The sequence below is a fragment of the Filicampus tigris genome, chromosome 14 (genome assembly GCF_054856515.1).
Source record: "Filicampus tigris isolate MCC_2025a chromosome 14, RoL_Ftig_1.0, whole genome shotgun sequence".
In the NCBI taxonomy this organism is placed as follows: domain Eukaryota; kingdom Metazoa; phylum Chordata; class Actinopteri; order Syngnathiformes; family Syngnathidae; genus Filicampus; species Filicampus tigris.
Window position 1 is genome coordinate 11,297,379 of NC_141230.1, and position 15,697 is coordinate 11,313,075.

Consider the following 15,697-nt stretch of genomic DNA (forward strand, 5'->3'; position numbering starts at 1 on the left):
TTGCAGACACTGTGTTTTATTGTGATGAAATAGCAGTGACAGACAGCAGTGTAGTCAAGAAGCGGCACAAAGTGTGTGGTGTTTAAACCCGAAAACAGGGTTGAATGAATGTCGCCATTTCATCAGGTGCATCAGCATAATTCAAGTTGGAGACTTACATATATTTGGTCGTTGCCAAAACGCTTCTGCATCTCGTAGAGCAGGCTGCTGTCAGTCAGCTCGCTGAGGGACGCCAGGTCATCGTTGGGTGCTGGAGGCATCAGCTTCACCTGAGGAGAAACACGCAGTGAGAAGTGGAAAAAATACATTGTCAGTTTGAGGAGCTTGTCCAAATTAAAGTAGTGGGTAAACAGGAGCCTATCCTAGATGACTTTCGAAGACAGATGCAGTACACCCATGATTGGTTGGCAGCCAATCGCAGGGCACATACTTTACTGTATGTTGTATGCTGCTAAACCATCATAGAATATACATATAACATTTCAAGTAATAAAATAATAATGTGCATATAATATTTCAAATCTGTAAAATAAATCTCTCGAACAAACGCCTGACTCCTAATAAAATCAATACAAGTCTTAACATTGGATCGTATCACAATAGACCAAAAAAGCAAATGACCTGCTCCAGTTTGGTTGTTCCTGAGCTGAACGGGCCATCCAGGATGTTATCCAGTGAAGGCTGGCGGCTGAGCGCCCCGCCTGCCTCTCGAAACATGGCCCACTTTTCTAGGAGGCTGTCCCGTTTTGAGATCGGGAGGCCCAGAGGGTTCCTGTGAGGTGAATAAAAGCTGTGATGGTTCCATTTAAGAGCGAGGCAGGGGGCAGATGAAGGCGGTAAGTATTTAACCTACAGATTTTTGACAGGGGTGTTGAGGTCATGTGATCCGCCATCATAGTGTTGGTCCGTGGAGAGCAGAGGGGTGGACGGATCCTTCAGCCTTTGCAGCCAGCGGGCCTCTCCACTCAGCAGTAAGTCAGCTATGTGCTCTGATGCGGCAATGTCTGAGGATAACGAAGACAAAATCCAAATCAAGAGGCATTCAAGGTATAAGTGGTGATGAATGGGCCCCTTTTTGCCCTGCTCCTCCCAGGGGTGTACGCAAGTTGGGAAGCGTAGACGAAGAATCAGGAAGGGAGTTATTACATACATTTCTGCAAGTATGCAGCGTCTATGGATCTCTTAAAGGTGAGATAGGCTCTTGTGGGTCTTATGGAGCTGACTTGCAGTATTAGACTTTCATATTTTATGGCAAGTCATCAAACTTTGCTGCCATACTCTGCCCACATACCATTATGAAAAACCCAATTACAGGAGGTCCTCAGTTTACTACGATCCCGGTTATACGACATTTCGAGAACAGCGTAATATGTCGTCACCACGTGCCACATTAATTACTGTCATACTTACTGTTTATCATCGGACTGTTTTATTCATGGCCTATGGCCTGTTTTTATTCAAATATTTACTGTAATTATGACATTTCAAGGTGTCATGCATTTCAAATGGCATGCAATGAACTAGTTTGCGCAGCGGCGTAAGAAAACTCTTCATATGAGTGCACACTGAGTTCCCCACGGAATAATTTTTCATCTGTTTGTTTTATAATTACTACCTATAGGCTAGTGACTGTCGGGTGTTCTGGTGCCGTTTTATGGGAGGAACTTGGTCGTAACAGAGGATCCCTGAGCAGGGGTGTGAAACTTATTTTTGTCACGGGGCACATTGTCGTTCCGGTTTCCCTCAGATGGTCATTATGAGTGTGAATGTGAAACCATATAAATGTTTCATCATCCTATCATATCATTACATATGAACAACAAATTGATGTATAACTAATTTTGAAATCAGAAGTCTAGGATAATATTTTGTTCAACTACGATTCAGGTTACTATTAAAAATGGGGTTGGTAGCAAAAAAAAAATAATTGCAATATCTCAAATGTATTTTTCATTACATATGACAATTTGAAATTTAGAACATATTTTAGCAAGAATCATGGAAGTTGAAGCACATGATTTGTTTTCGCGGGCCACAAAACTGGTGTGGCGGGCCCAATCTGGCCCCCAAACCTTGGGTTTGACACTTGTGCCCTAAAGCCTATTGACAATTAGTGTCACATACGTATTGTATACGTATTTCTAATTTTCTAGTAATAAGACAAAATCTTAAGGACACGTTTGCCTTTGAGGTAAACCTGAACATCCTGGGTTTCGGTCATGTATTTTCGTGATGGACACGCCTACAAAATTTCCCATTTCATGCTTAAGTAGAAATATTTTACACTCAAACACCACTTAGGGCGTTATTGGTCACAGAGGCTTCATTGCAGCTGACGACCCCCCGGACTCTCATCACTTACTTCCGTTCATCAACCAGAAGCTGAAGAATGGACGAAGGGCTTTAACGGAGAAAGATGAGGAGGAAGATCACGAAGGTCTCTGAGGGCTTATCTGATGCGTGTTGTGAGCCCACAAGCTAGAGAGGGCAGCTATTGATTATGGCCAAAGTGATGCAGGCCCACACTAAATGGCCACCGGCAGACACTGTATTTGCTCTGACACAGTGGAAAGGTTAGAGCGGTTAGAGGTAAAGCAAGAGCCCAAGGAAATTGCTTTTTTCAGATAGATATAACTGTATATATTTACATATAGAAAATGTTTGTAATTGTTATTAATAAATTCCAATTGAATTGCTTGTCATCTATATTGATTCTCCTCATTCATTAAAAATCAGCAATTGCAAACAAATTAGCAAATGAATCAAGTCACATCTTAATGATTAGTGCTAACATCCAATGTAAACTTGGTGCAAAGGTGAAAGCAGACACATGCAAGGTGTCAGTGAGATTTTTCCACTCGAGCACTAATGATCTTTTTGTGTCTGTTTAATATGAGCACAATGCTTCTTAAAACCATATATAAGAGCTGTATGCGTGAACGTACATGCGTGTATGGGTGCGTGTGCGTGTGTGTGTGTGTGTTACCTGAGGGCTTGTCTTGGTTGCAGTTCAATAGTGTGGGGTTGCCTCCATGCCTCAGGAGTTGACTAACGATGCTCGTCTGTAAGGGATGGAGTAAAAACTTGCTTATAGTGTAATACATCTTGTGTTAAAAGCGCAGGAAATTCCATATTTCATAGTGCAGTGCACCTGAATAAATGGATGTATATTTTTCCTCATAAAGTGGCCTGTAGCTTTTATGTGCACAATTGGACATAGTGGGGGGCTTTATGTACAAACTTGGGCTGGGCCATATGGCCTTAAAATAAAATATCAAATGGTTTTCACAACAACAACAAAATCTAAAGTACAACATGATTGACTGTGATTGTCCTTCACTGGGCTCCAATGTGAAAATATCTTGTCTGTTTCTTGATGGGATTTAACCTTGGTTGTCAGTTGTTTTTTTTTTTAATTACAGTCACCGGAGAGGTAAAGTTGCTCTATACTGTGACAAAATTGCTAATTTGGCAACACTGACTCTTTGGTTTTTTTTTAAATACAGCTCGGAACTCATTTACAACATGACTCCACGCCTTAATTCATCCAAGTATACTGTAATACGTGGTACGTGCTGCTCTATTGGCTGGCAAAGTATGTTAGCATATGTGAAAAAAAGCACAAACCGATTTAGTTTATCATGCTTTTTTTGTTATTCCTGGTGAGAAAAGAGTGGCATCTGACTGAAAGAAGCAAAACGTCATATTCGAGTTGAGGGTCAATATCTGCAGCGTATTTGACACATGACACTTTCATCAAGAAACCCCATGTCATAGTGAGCCACCGCATGTCAGAGTGGAAGAATCCCCCCCACAGTGCTCATTTGTGCACACAGTGATGTGACGGTAACGGTTACCTCTTGCCTGCACTCTTTTCCTATCTGTCTTTGAGTGTATCTTCATCTGTCACTCTTTTTTTTAATGTGTGTGGCCCTATTTATGTGTGTTCATTCGCCCTGGAAAAGCTATATATAAGCCCAATGACAACGCTGATGGACCTTAGGACTGTCTTGCCACAAGAGAGATTGCATCACAGTGGCAATCACTTCAACGCTGTACTTGTATAAACTGTAATAGTGCCGCACTAATAAAAATGTGATAGACTGTAGAATATATGTTTCATTGCCACAGGGAGTACTGGTCTTGATGACTGACTGGTACATTTTCATTAAAATGTGATTTTGTTTATGTTAAGTTTCCCTTTTCCCTTGAATAACACTCCTAAAACTGTAAACAATCCCAAATGGGTGACTGTCAATCAAGGCTCCAACTAACATATGTCAATAATTCTTGTTTTAATGACCATAATGACTCGATTAGCTGTTTCATTTGGATAATTAGTTTGAAAAAAAATCGGAGAAAATGTCAGCTAACTGGTGACAGTGTTTGGTTGAAACCAGTTTTTGTGCATTGTTATTAGTGGAAAAATGATCTTGCTTTAGTTTTGCAAAGGTTGTTAGACAAGCCAAAAAACCTAAAAACGGAATTGATCTAACTATGAAATAATGTTTTTGTGGAATGTATGTGCATCGTGCATTTTTTTGGGGAGTGGAATAGTATACTTTATTCATATGAGTTCACGCTACTATTGTGACAAAATACTTGAATGAATAAAAGAAGATGGAATACAATGTCATAGGTAACCCTAGATAAGCATGAGAACAAGATTGCAATATCCACATTTAAGATCTTGGATTTTTTTTTCTGTCAAGCCGAATGATCAATTGTGAAAACAACTAGTACTTGAATGGGTTGACTCCTAATTGATTAGTTACTCAATAAGTTGGACAGTAATAATTACTTATAAAACATGGAACGATGAAAAAGGAACTGTTCGTTGGATTGAGCATGATGCACTGATTATATATTATATTGCCTTATTTCAGCGTCTTGTTTTGTTTTTTTATTTTACTTGGTTTAATTAATTCCAGTAGAGCAGAGCCAATTTTGTTTCTTCCATGAATATTTTCCAGTCAGATGCATCAAAATAATCACTAAAATTAATGGAAATGATCTTAGCTTAAATGGGACATATTGTGAGAAATTGACTTTTTAATGGCTTGTGTACAAACAGTGAGGTCTCTGGAGAGTCCGCCCACTCATCAAGTGTGAAATTAAACAACCAAGTAAATCTGTTATCCTATACCCATTTCTGAAAATGTGTCTGTGAGCGAGCCTTTTAGTAACGCAAGAGCAGCTGATATACATAATCACCACCCACACTGATTTTCTCCGTCCATAACATGATCAGCAGAAATGTGTGAAGATCCAGACCCATTTTCAAGCAACGGTGAGACTGCATTGTCTGAAAGACTATCATGCAGAAACAATTCCCCCCACGAGTGTGCTGCCCCTGCTATCATGTCAAAGCTTTTAACTTTTTAACTTAAACTTAACTTCACTTTTCTGATCCTTAAAATATTTTTTCTTCAAATCAATAACCAATTTTTTTGTGTGTGACTCAGCACATTCACTGTAGCAGCTGTTCAAAAATGAGTCCGGAACACCTTCCGCTAGCCACACACTGTCAGCAATGCTCACAGCCTATAAATACTGACTTAGACGTCACTAGACCAAGTCCTCAACCTTCTGGAGGACCAATGAGGACAAGGAAAAGGTCATCCGCACCCTGTGACCCTCTAACAAAGAGAACAATCATACTCCTGAATTAAATTTAACATTTGCAAGATGTGAAAAGGATCTTACAAGAAGTCAACTTTAACTCATTCATTGCCAAGGACATATTTGTCTTTTCACACTCTAGCCTTTCAACCCTAGGAATTTATTTATATTTTTTTCATTTTTTTTTTAAACATTAGGATAAAGAGGATCTGAAAATGTCTGGCAGTGAATGAGTTAAGATGAAACACATGGCTTCCTATTCCCCGATCTCTTAAATGTACCTTCATCATAAAATAAAATAAATTAATCCACACTCAGCAGAGCCATGGACTAAAACATTTCATTAAAAGGCATTTTTAATCCGCTCACATACTGTAAGTATTTGAAAACTCTTCTTGAGAGGGGTCACTGGTGCTCTCACTTATCTCAATAGCGGGAGAGCGAAGCTTAATTAGCCGCGGAAATAGGGTCATACGTCTTCTTAAAGGGTGAGAGTGTGGCGTGTCGTGTATGCAACATTGCACAGGGGGTCTTTGGGTTTTATGCCCCAGCTAGAGTTACACTTGGCCGTCAGTGTTTCCAGGCAACGGTTTGCTATGATGGCCCCACATCAGCCAAACCTTCCGTTCCGTTTATCGGCATGACTGTGGCAGCCATGATGTCATGTGGCACCAATAAGGACCTGATTTTCTAAGATCCCAAATAGCTAAATTGTGCGTTCATTCAGAGATTGCGCGGACAGTTGGCAACAGGTGCAAAAGGGGTGGAGTTTGATCATACCAAGTGCCCATCCTGCGTAACAGTAAGTTTAAATCTTCAAACAGCATACCTGAAATACTGCTCTGGGAGGGCCAGCACCAGACAAGTGGAACAGTGCACTGTGAAGCAGGTGCAAAAAAATGCAGAAGGATTTTTGCCTTTGACAAAATTGCATGGTAGATGGAAAGGCTAATGAAAGGCCATTAAAAATGATAGGCGGCGGACCGGCCCAGAGGCGATTACCGTTTGGTCCGGCCGGACAAAAAGGCGGATAGACGGACGGCGGAAGGGTAAACCCGGGTGCAGACGCAAGGCCGGTAAATTTTTGTTATATGCCCAGCCAGCTCTGCTTATAAGGTGGTAAAAAGGGTCAGAAGTGGCATGAGGAACGTGAACAAAGAAGCATGAACAACGATTCTATCAACAACTGTTGAAATCAAGAATGAGTCATAGCGAATGCATTGTGTCTAGTGTCTGAAAACAACAAGCTCATAGTGTGCAAAATGTATCTAATTTGAAAAAACATAAAGCTACAGGTTTAGTTTTGTACCGCATATAATCAACAGTAAAAAATAATTTTTGCTTTTTAATTATTTAAAGAGTTTCAGAGTCTGTACTTTTGAAAAAGGAGGTAACTATTTGTGGAGAGAGGTAACTTATTAGTAAAAGCATACGATGATTAAATTTAAACAGGGTGCCAATCAAGCATCCTTGAGTATTAAGAAAAATGTTATACAAAATTGATTTATCATTACGATTACTGTTATTATTATTATTATCATAGAAGGTCTGCAATTGGTTGTTCCGGGTGCACCAACCTCTTGTCCCAAGGCTCCAGCATACTCGCAACAATGATGAGGATAAGCGGTATAGAAAATAGATGGATGGATTATTGGAGTGGAGGTCACTTTTAGATTAAATACTGTATGATATAGAACACTGCTATTGGCCGATGACCAATCCATGGTATAACCCCGCGCCCCAAAATCAGCCGGCATAGGCTCCAGCTCAACCATGATTCCAATGAAGAAGTACAATAGAAAATGGATGAATAGGTCGTATAGTACTTAAACAAGTTGAAAGATCTAAATCTTTTCGGTCTACACCTGGTTGCATGTTATGAGAAAAAGTACCAATTTCCCGTTTGACAATGTCCACGGTCTTGTGTTTGACATTCTTAATATGAAGGACAAAAATGTGCTTTTCGGCAAGATGAAGCGAAAGTTGGGAGTGATTCTAAATATGCATATATTCTCTTTGTCAGCCTACAAACCCAAAGCCCAGAAATACAATTATAAAAATCACGATGAGTGTGCAATACTTTAATGTAATCCGCTTCTTCGACTTCATAGCATCAGATTAAATCATCTCTCCTCCGCGACTTTGCTAAAATGTCCTCTCCTTCTTCGAGAGACCACTAAAGAGCTAATCTAAAATACAATGCAAAATCCATAAGCAATGCAGCTGGAAATCAATGGAGGCAAAATGAGCAGTTTATCAGAACGTGTGCAGAGTGACTGCAGGCCAGTTCATCACAAGAACGATCCATCAATACTTCCCTCATTACTCTAATGACACTTGATCAATGGAGCTTGCACAGTAAGAAATCACATAGAAGGGTCCAAATTTTTTTTTTACCTGTCCATATTTAGCAGCCAGGTGGAGAGGTGTCCAAAAGTTGTGGGCCACAGGATGAGGATCTGCCCCGTTCTCTAACAGCACAGCCGCCACGTCCCGATAGCCACTGGCACACGCTATGTGAAGCTTTTGAAAGGCGGACAGGTTTAATGAGTTGGGTCCAAAATAGCCAACAAGAAGCAGACGGGATGCACGAAGGAGACTTACCAAGGTGACCCCGTCGTCATTGGGCTGATTGAGGTCTGCCCCTGCGGCTACAAGCTGTCTGATGTCAGATAGCATGGTGTTGGGCCTCTGCGTCCTCATGGTATGCATGGAAGACACATCCACACCTGTTGTACAAAACAAGTATTAGTTTTAAAACACACACCAAAAATAAGTCATTGTTTTCTTTATTTGTTTCAAGCTACTCCCAGGAGAGGCAGGCCTCACACTTTGAAAATGCTGCTAACTCCAAAATGATTTTATTTCTTTAGATTTAATTTTAACAAAAGACAGTGTACGACTTAAAAGATTCGCAAGAAATTACTGTATATGCCATAGAAGGTACAGCACATGGGCAGTTTTTCCCCCCACAAATGTGGGAAAAGGCAATGAAAGAAAGTTCCCATAGCAACAGAAGCCCAGCATGCCATGCGTTGCATGGTGGTTGTAGTGGTGGTGGGGGTGCGAGGAGGGGGCTATGCAGACTGCAGGAGGGATGTGATCACTTCAGGGCTTGGCTAACAAAAAGCTGAGTGAAGTAGCCATAAATTACTGTAAATGGCTGGGGCCCATTGCAAAGACAGACTGGTTTGTGTGTGTGTGTGCGTGTGTGTGTGTGTGTGGGGGTGTTTGTAAGCTGCACTTAACTCCTGAAGAGTTTGTGATCATGTAATGTGTAGCTTCACGGTAGGCCTACAGAGGATCATTACATGCTGTACATGTTTCTAACCGCATTTAGCCCTTAAGGACATACGTAAAAAAAAAAAAAAAAATGACTGCATTAAAATACTTAAAATCCTACCTAAAGCTGCCTATAGATGCCAATCGCAATCCCCCATGAACTGCAATGTCTGCCTCTCATGATTTTACTGTAAACACGAGTGCAGTTTTGGCCAAAATATTTTTTTTTACGATTTTGACCGAAAGGGTTAAACTTCATGGCCATTTTTGATTTTTTTACACAGAGGGGTGACAAAATAAAATGGAAAATGTTACGTAAAATTATATTTCAATTGCAATACTTCATTCTCTGTTAATGCTCGGTGGGCCATATTTTGCCAGTTGGCCATACTTTACCCACACCTGATTTTGACTCTAAAATGGTTCTATTATCATAGAAGGTCTGCAATTGGCAGTGTTTATGTCAAACGTTTTAATGGTTTGCCTTCTCCCCGAGCTCAAATGCAAATAAAAGCAGCATTCGCCCTCACCGTTTTCCTCTAGGTGTTTTCGCAGAATATAGCAGCTCTCGGTTCCCTCAGAGGCGTAGTCCACAGGAACGTTCCCGTCCACGTCCTGCAGCAGAACGTTCACCCCAGCCTTTCGAGGAAGAAGAATCGACATGCAGAAGTTTAGTGGGCACATCTGTCAAGATTACTTCTATACAATTACCAGAGATGGGCATTTTCCTAAAAATTGAGCGTCCGTTATTCTTCATCCGTCTGCAGCGTGGGTAGCACCCTTCCGTCATCTTCCTTTTTTTGGGTTGGAAAAAAATAGTACCCACTTTTAAAACCTGGTTGAAGACACACTTCCATTCGTCGGCCTTTGATCATACCTGAAATTTTCGGCTCTTTTTGGTGTCAATTGTATATAGTGTTCTATGTTGATTTATTGATCAAAACTTGTGTATTATGGCCTTTTTATTGTTTATTATTTTTATTATTATAATTTATTGTTTATTGTTTGTAAAGTGCTTTGTTACAGCTCCAGCTGTTATGAAATGAGCTATATAAATAAAATTGTATTGTATTGTATTGTATTATTTTAACACTTAAGAATGCACACAAGGATTTTTTGTGGGTGATCGTTACACCTATTCTTAGTTCTATTATCTCCTATAGAAAAAATATTTAAGAAATACAACAACAACAAAAAAAAACGACAACAACTAGTATCCTGAGTCGGATCGTGTTTGACCTTGGTGGTTCAACTGCACCTTTATTTTGACCTAAAGCAAAAGAAGAGCTCACACAGCTAAGGATCTCATTAAATATAAACATTAGGAGTTACCATTAGATTAGGTGAAAAGATGAATGTGTGATAGTGTTTACTCGACAAGGATCACACTGGAGTGGGTTTCTAGCAGGCCCTCTCCTTGGGCGCCATTAAAGTGTTAAAATAACCTAATATGCATCCATGATGCAAAATGCACTCATGCTCTTTTCATGTTGAAGCAGTAAAAATAATATAGTCGTTTAGTCGTTTGACTAGACCATAAAAGGGAAGCGGAAGTAATGATCGTCACTGGACCAGGTCTGATAACGGTGATGGGTGGTGGAGGTGGGGGTCCCTGAGTGAGGTCTCTTATTGGATGTACTCAGCTAATAGAATTCTAATGACCCAGTCGTGCAGGAGCAAAGAGATTTACGAGTGTGTCCATTAAGGGAAACAGCTGAAACCCTCCTCAAAGCAAAAGTCCTAATTGATTCATGCATCAGAGACTTGTTTTGTAAGAAAAAAAATGATATCGCAAATTTCCAGACCAACTGTTTTTGACACAAGCTGCGCCAGGAGATATTACTGATAAAGGAAGTATAATGGCATCACTTTATCATCAGAGAACGGTTGCAACTGTCACAATTCTGTGTGGGCCATTTTTGCTGACTTATGAGGATTAACAACAACAATTAGGGAACGTTATTGAGGTAAAAGTCTCCAAGCACCACCACTCGTCTAACTCCTTATATGATTCAATATCAACCGACAATATGTCCCTTGGATTTGTGCTTGTCGCCCCAACAAACACCAATCACCCTCCTCATAAAGCTGACTGCTCCACTTGTCTGCCCCTTGTGCACCTGTGAGTGTTTGTGGCAATCGGTGGGTCGTAACGCAAACCCACACCATTCACCTCCGGGCCCAGTATACATCAATGGGAGTCTAGCTGGATGGCGCAATCACTTGACAGTTATAATGGATTGCATTGTATACTCTCCATGCCTGTAAGCGGATGCTCACATAAACTTTTACATTTACAGAATATTGTGTGATTAAATGATTTTGGAATGAGCTGTGACAGTAAAGAGCACAGCAGTTCAAGCGCAAACAAAATGCACACATCTAAAGTAGGATTTTAAAAACATTTCAATTTAAACGGGAAGTCAACCCAAACATATTTTTGCAAACAAAATGCACACATCTAAAGTAGGATTTTAAAAACATTTCAATTTAAACGGGAAGTCAACCCAAACATATTTTTGTTATTATTGTTATTATTATTGTTCTATGCAGGCCCACTAGTTGAAATGCATTCTGATTAATATTGCTTTAGTGGAATATAAATCAAGCAGCAATCGGCAACCACTTTTAGCCCTCTCAGGGGGCGGACATTTTGTCACTTCTGTCGACTGAAGATGACATTGAAGTAACTCAAGGCTGAGATAACAACCAATCACAGCTCACCTGTTTTCTGAAGCTGAGCCATCAACCAATCACAGCTCACCTGTTTTCTGAAGCTGAGCCATTATTGGTCGTTATCTGATCCCTGAGCAACTTTAAGGCCCAAATAAGAAATCCGGTTCCTCTGCAAATTGATATCACCATTATGCAAATGTAATGTGAAGTACATCAAATATTGTTAAAGGACATATAAGCCATTCATTTATGAATGTAAAAACACTTTTGGCAAAAAATGGTGACTGCTTGATGGTGAGCCTAATTTTTATCCAGAACACCATGTGATACATGGTCACATTTAGAACAAAGTATAATCAATACATAGAGAACATTTTTATTTTACCAGACAACTGCCCTTCACAGTGGGTGTCACAATTGAAATACATCTACAGATTACTCGGTTTGCAACTCGATATACAAGTCAGAACGCACTGCGGTTGCAGTAGTAGCACAAACAGACAAAAGATTTAGCTTTTGTGTAAAAGAATTGTGTAATTCTAAGTCACCTGACAATCTCCTCCTACCTTATTGTGTTGTATTAAAAGCGACTATTTTATTTGTCACACTAGATAGCTAAGACACCGTGTAAATGCACACACAGATGCGTCAAGTTCCCGCTTTATTGGCTTCTGGATGATTTCTGTTATGGCTCTGCTGTGGCAATTTTATGGAATCTCAATGTAAAAGAGGTTACTACATCCTCCATGAAGCAGCAAGTAGACTGCAAACTGATTTTTTTTTATTTTTGTAAAGGCAGATTTTTTTTTAACACAGTCCTTATATTTGGATCTGATCAGATTATACAGGTGTACCTAATGATGTGTCCGGTGAAAATATGAGGTCAAAAATGCCTCAACTCTCTAGAGCATTACTGCGCCACCACAAAAGTAATTGCTACCCTTTCAATGCGGCACAAAGCGCCACGAGACCAGGCGACACAGATGGCGGCAGGGGAATTATGACAAGTGGCCCGTGGACGCGGAGGCATTAGTCATGTGTCTGCGCTCGAATGATAAGCGATGACAAATATAAATGTATCGGCGTCAGCAAGCAGCCCTGCAGACTGGGAGAGGTTAACAAGTTGACTCTTGACCCGGTTTGGCTCACCACCACAATATGATGAACAGCATGGCCTTGGTGGTTCAAATGGAAGTCACACTTCTGTCTATTGGTTACTTATTTGGACAGCTAACGGATTAATAGTTATTTCCTCCTCTAGATAATGGCTACTTGTTTGTACTGTGGCTGTCACAGAATCAATGATAACAGCCGTAGACTCTCCTTGAGTCATTACCATTGCCAACAGTTTTACATAATTTTGCTGTCAGAAAGAATCGATTATGACTATTTTCAATCATTATTGTCAAAAAAACATACAGACTTTCAATCTTAGCGTCCGCTGATAGTGTAGTGGTACACACGCCTGAGTTGTGTGCGGGCAGCGTGGGATCGATTCCCGCTCAGTGACAGTGTCTATGTGTGCCCTGCGACTGGCTGGCGACCAGTTCGGGGTGTAGTCTGCCTTCGCCCATTGACGGCTGGGATAGGCTCCAGCAACTCCCCGCGACCCTATATAGGATAAGCGGTTTGGAAGATGACATGATGATGACTTTCAATCTTGAGGCAACATAATGCAGCAAGGCTTTCGGAATGTGAGGAAGGCGTTATAGCACATGACAGTTTGAGTTTCCAAGATTGTTAATAGATTTACTCTCATGCTATTTACAACATTTTAAAGTGCACTTAATTATCAGTTGATAGTGTGTGAAAATAAGGGGATATGTGGGAAAGTACAAATAATAGCGCTTTGTGAAATTGACCGTCTTTCGACAAATGGAGTTTCTGCCTGAGATACAAAATTCAGAAAAGATGGACATCACTGTAGCATTTTTCAAACATCTTATTTAACTAAATAAATGTGAGACTCATCTTGAAAATATCTTAAAAATCAGGATTTGATCTCCAACAAGCCTTTTGTCAGCATCATCTGACATCTGCTGCATGCGTCCCACGCGGGTTCAATTCAGCAGCTTGGTAATCAAGTGCCGCCATGAATGAAAATAATTCATCACAGTAGTCTTTTTGGGAGTTTTGTGTGTACTGTGCAGTTACAGTTTTGCGACTTTAAACAACACCTAGCTCTGCACCTAATCGTCCTGCTTACAAAAGCCATTGGCCACCGGTCGTAGCAAATGACAATAGTCTCTTTTGCCTGACACATTACTTTCCTGTCAACACGGGCTAATTTCAGCCACAGAACAGTTGTAAATCTTGACCCTACGGTTCACAGACATGATATTAAGACATAAGGGAATACCTTTAAATTGGAAGGAAGTGCCTGATGTTATATATTAGCTATAATGTAACATGTATTTGACTCATAAGTGACCAAGAGGTAGAACGTATCCAAATAGGAGAGACATGCTAAAATATTTTCCATGGACCAGGAAGAAGGCTCTTGACAGACAAATCCAGCTCTGTACCACATTTTATTGTACTTGCTCTTTATACAATGGCGAGCCACACTTTTTATCCCGACCAAAACTAAATTTGTTGAATTCACTTGTGAAGTTGCATGCTGCCTTACCTATAAACTACTTGTGTAGCCAAGCAGCTAATGTGGCTCTAGAGTTATTTGGTGAATCACCAAGCGTACAGGATCAATTGACTGCATCATGGAACAAAAACTGAATAAACAAGTGAAACAATTGTGTTACATAATTAACTCCAAATAGATCACCCACCATGCGACTGCAAGGCAGACTGAGCGACTTTATCTACAGACAGACATAAGAAGCTGAGCTCAGAGCAGCCAGGGGCTTGCTGTTAGCCACAAACTTCAAACGACTGGCAAATGCAGACATTCCAAATGCATCCGTCACAAGCAAAGTGGGTCAATTCCACAACTCCCCACCGGTGGATGAGGATAAGAAATAACATTTTAGAAGGGAACATGTCTCCTGTGTATCACATGATTGCTTGGCTACATCTTGTAAATGTTTAGAGGGTTGACGCTCAAATCAGGAAACCACTGTACCAATCCATGCTGTCTCTGAATTTTCCGTTAATCACCAGAACCAGAGCAGGAGCAACAAATATATGTGGGAATATTCTTGGAATCCGTTGGGGATGAGAGTTGCAACAACCATTCGGAAGACAGGGAGGGAAAATGGGGGAAAAAATGGAATTCTGTTCATCAGCAAAAGTCACTGCTTCAATGGAGGAAGCAATGATGAAGAAAGGACTGGGAGGAGCTAAGACGAATAGACCAAGAGCAAGACACAATAGACAATTTCCTTCGGTGCCATTTAAAGATAAGGCTGCTAATCGGGCACCTTGAGTGAGACCGCGTTTCCACTACTCATTAAAATGGAAAGCCATTATATTCTGTGGAAAGCGCTCCCACTTACGGCACCAATAAGGCAGCAGCTGCATGACTGGAGTGCAAAATAAACAAGCAGATGAAAAAGGATATTGCATCTGCATCGGAAATGAAATTAAGCTGAGACTATTTTTACACATTTAGATAGGAAGGCTCTTGGGTTACCCTCGCAAAAATGCCTCCTTGATGCTCATTGGACATTTTCGGGTAAAACTGTGGTTGAGTTGTGAAAAAAAGTGAAAAAAAACCACAGGCTAAATTCTAATGCTTAAGAAGGTTCATAGGTACACACTGCCTCAAAAAGTGGACGAAAGACCAACAATAGACTTGTTGTTCTACCTAGTGAGGAAAATGATACATTTTGAATGTATCAGCCCATTATTACTAAAAAAAGAGGATAAAGATAAATTCAAAAATGTGATTTAACAATCATGAAGGATGATAAAGGCTGCTCCTCGTCACCAAAGAAGGATCCTAAACCAACAACTTTCAGGAATACTTAAGTAACCAAGCAGCAGGTTTTGGATCAGTTCCATACATTGTTGTACTCAATTTTACCATTGTACAAGTGGCTCAAACTAACCTGTGACTATCAAAGAAAACGCACATGAGATCAGGCGGAACCATTCTGCGCCGCGCTTTGGTGAACCAAGCTAAACTGTATCATCTTGCTGTTTCTTTTAAATGTGCTCT

General features: G+C 40.4%; 1 protein-coding gene across 5 annotated transcripts in view; it reads right to left on the reverse strand.

Annotated features, from left to right (window-relative positions):
• Positions 1-15,697, reverse strand: part of myo16 (myosin XVI) — a 115,927-nt gene that overhangs the window by 59,839 nt on the left and 40,391 nt on the right. For all 5 annotated transcript variants that reach the window (XR_015089553.1, XM_086051565.1, XM_086051563.1 and 2 more), the window contains 7 exons: positions 9,435-9,543; positions 8,227-8,351; positions 8,020-8,145; positions 2,987-3,062; positions 854-1,004; positions 622-772; positions 159-269 (listed from right to left, as the gene is read on the reverse strand). Coding sequence is in view for 4 of the 5 variants with exons in the window: in XM_086051565.1 (XP_085907691.1) it covers positions 159-269; positions 622-772; positions 854-1,004; positions 2,987-3,062; positions 8,020-8,145; positions 8,227-8,351; positions 9,435-9,543 (849 nt within the window). In the remaining variant the exon portion in view is untranslated. The remainder of the gene's footprint in view (positions 1-158; positions 270-621; positions 773-853; positions 1,005-2,986; positions 3,063-8,019; positions 8,146-8,226; positions 8,352-9,434; positions 9,544-15,697) is intronic.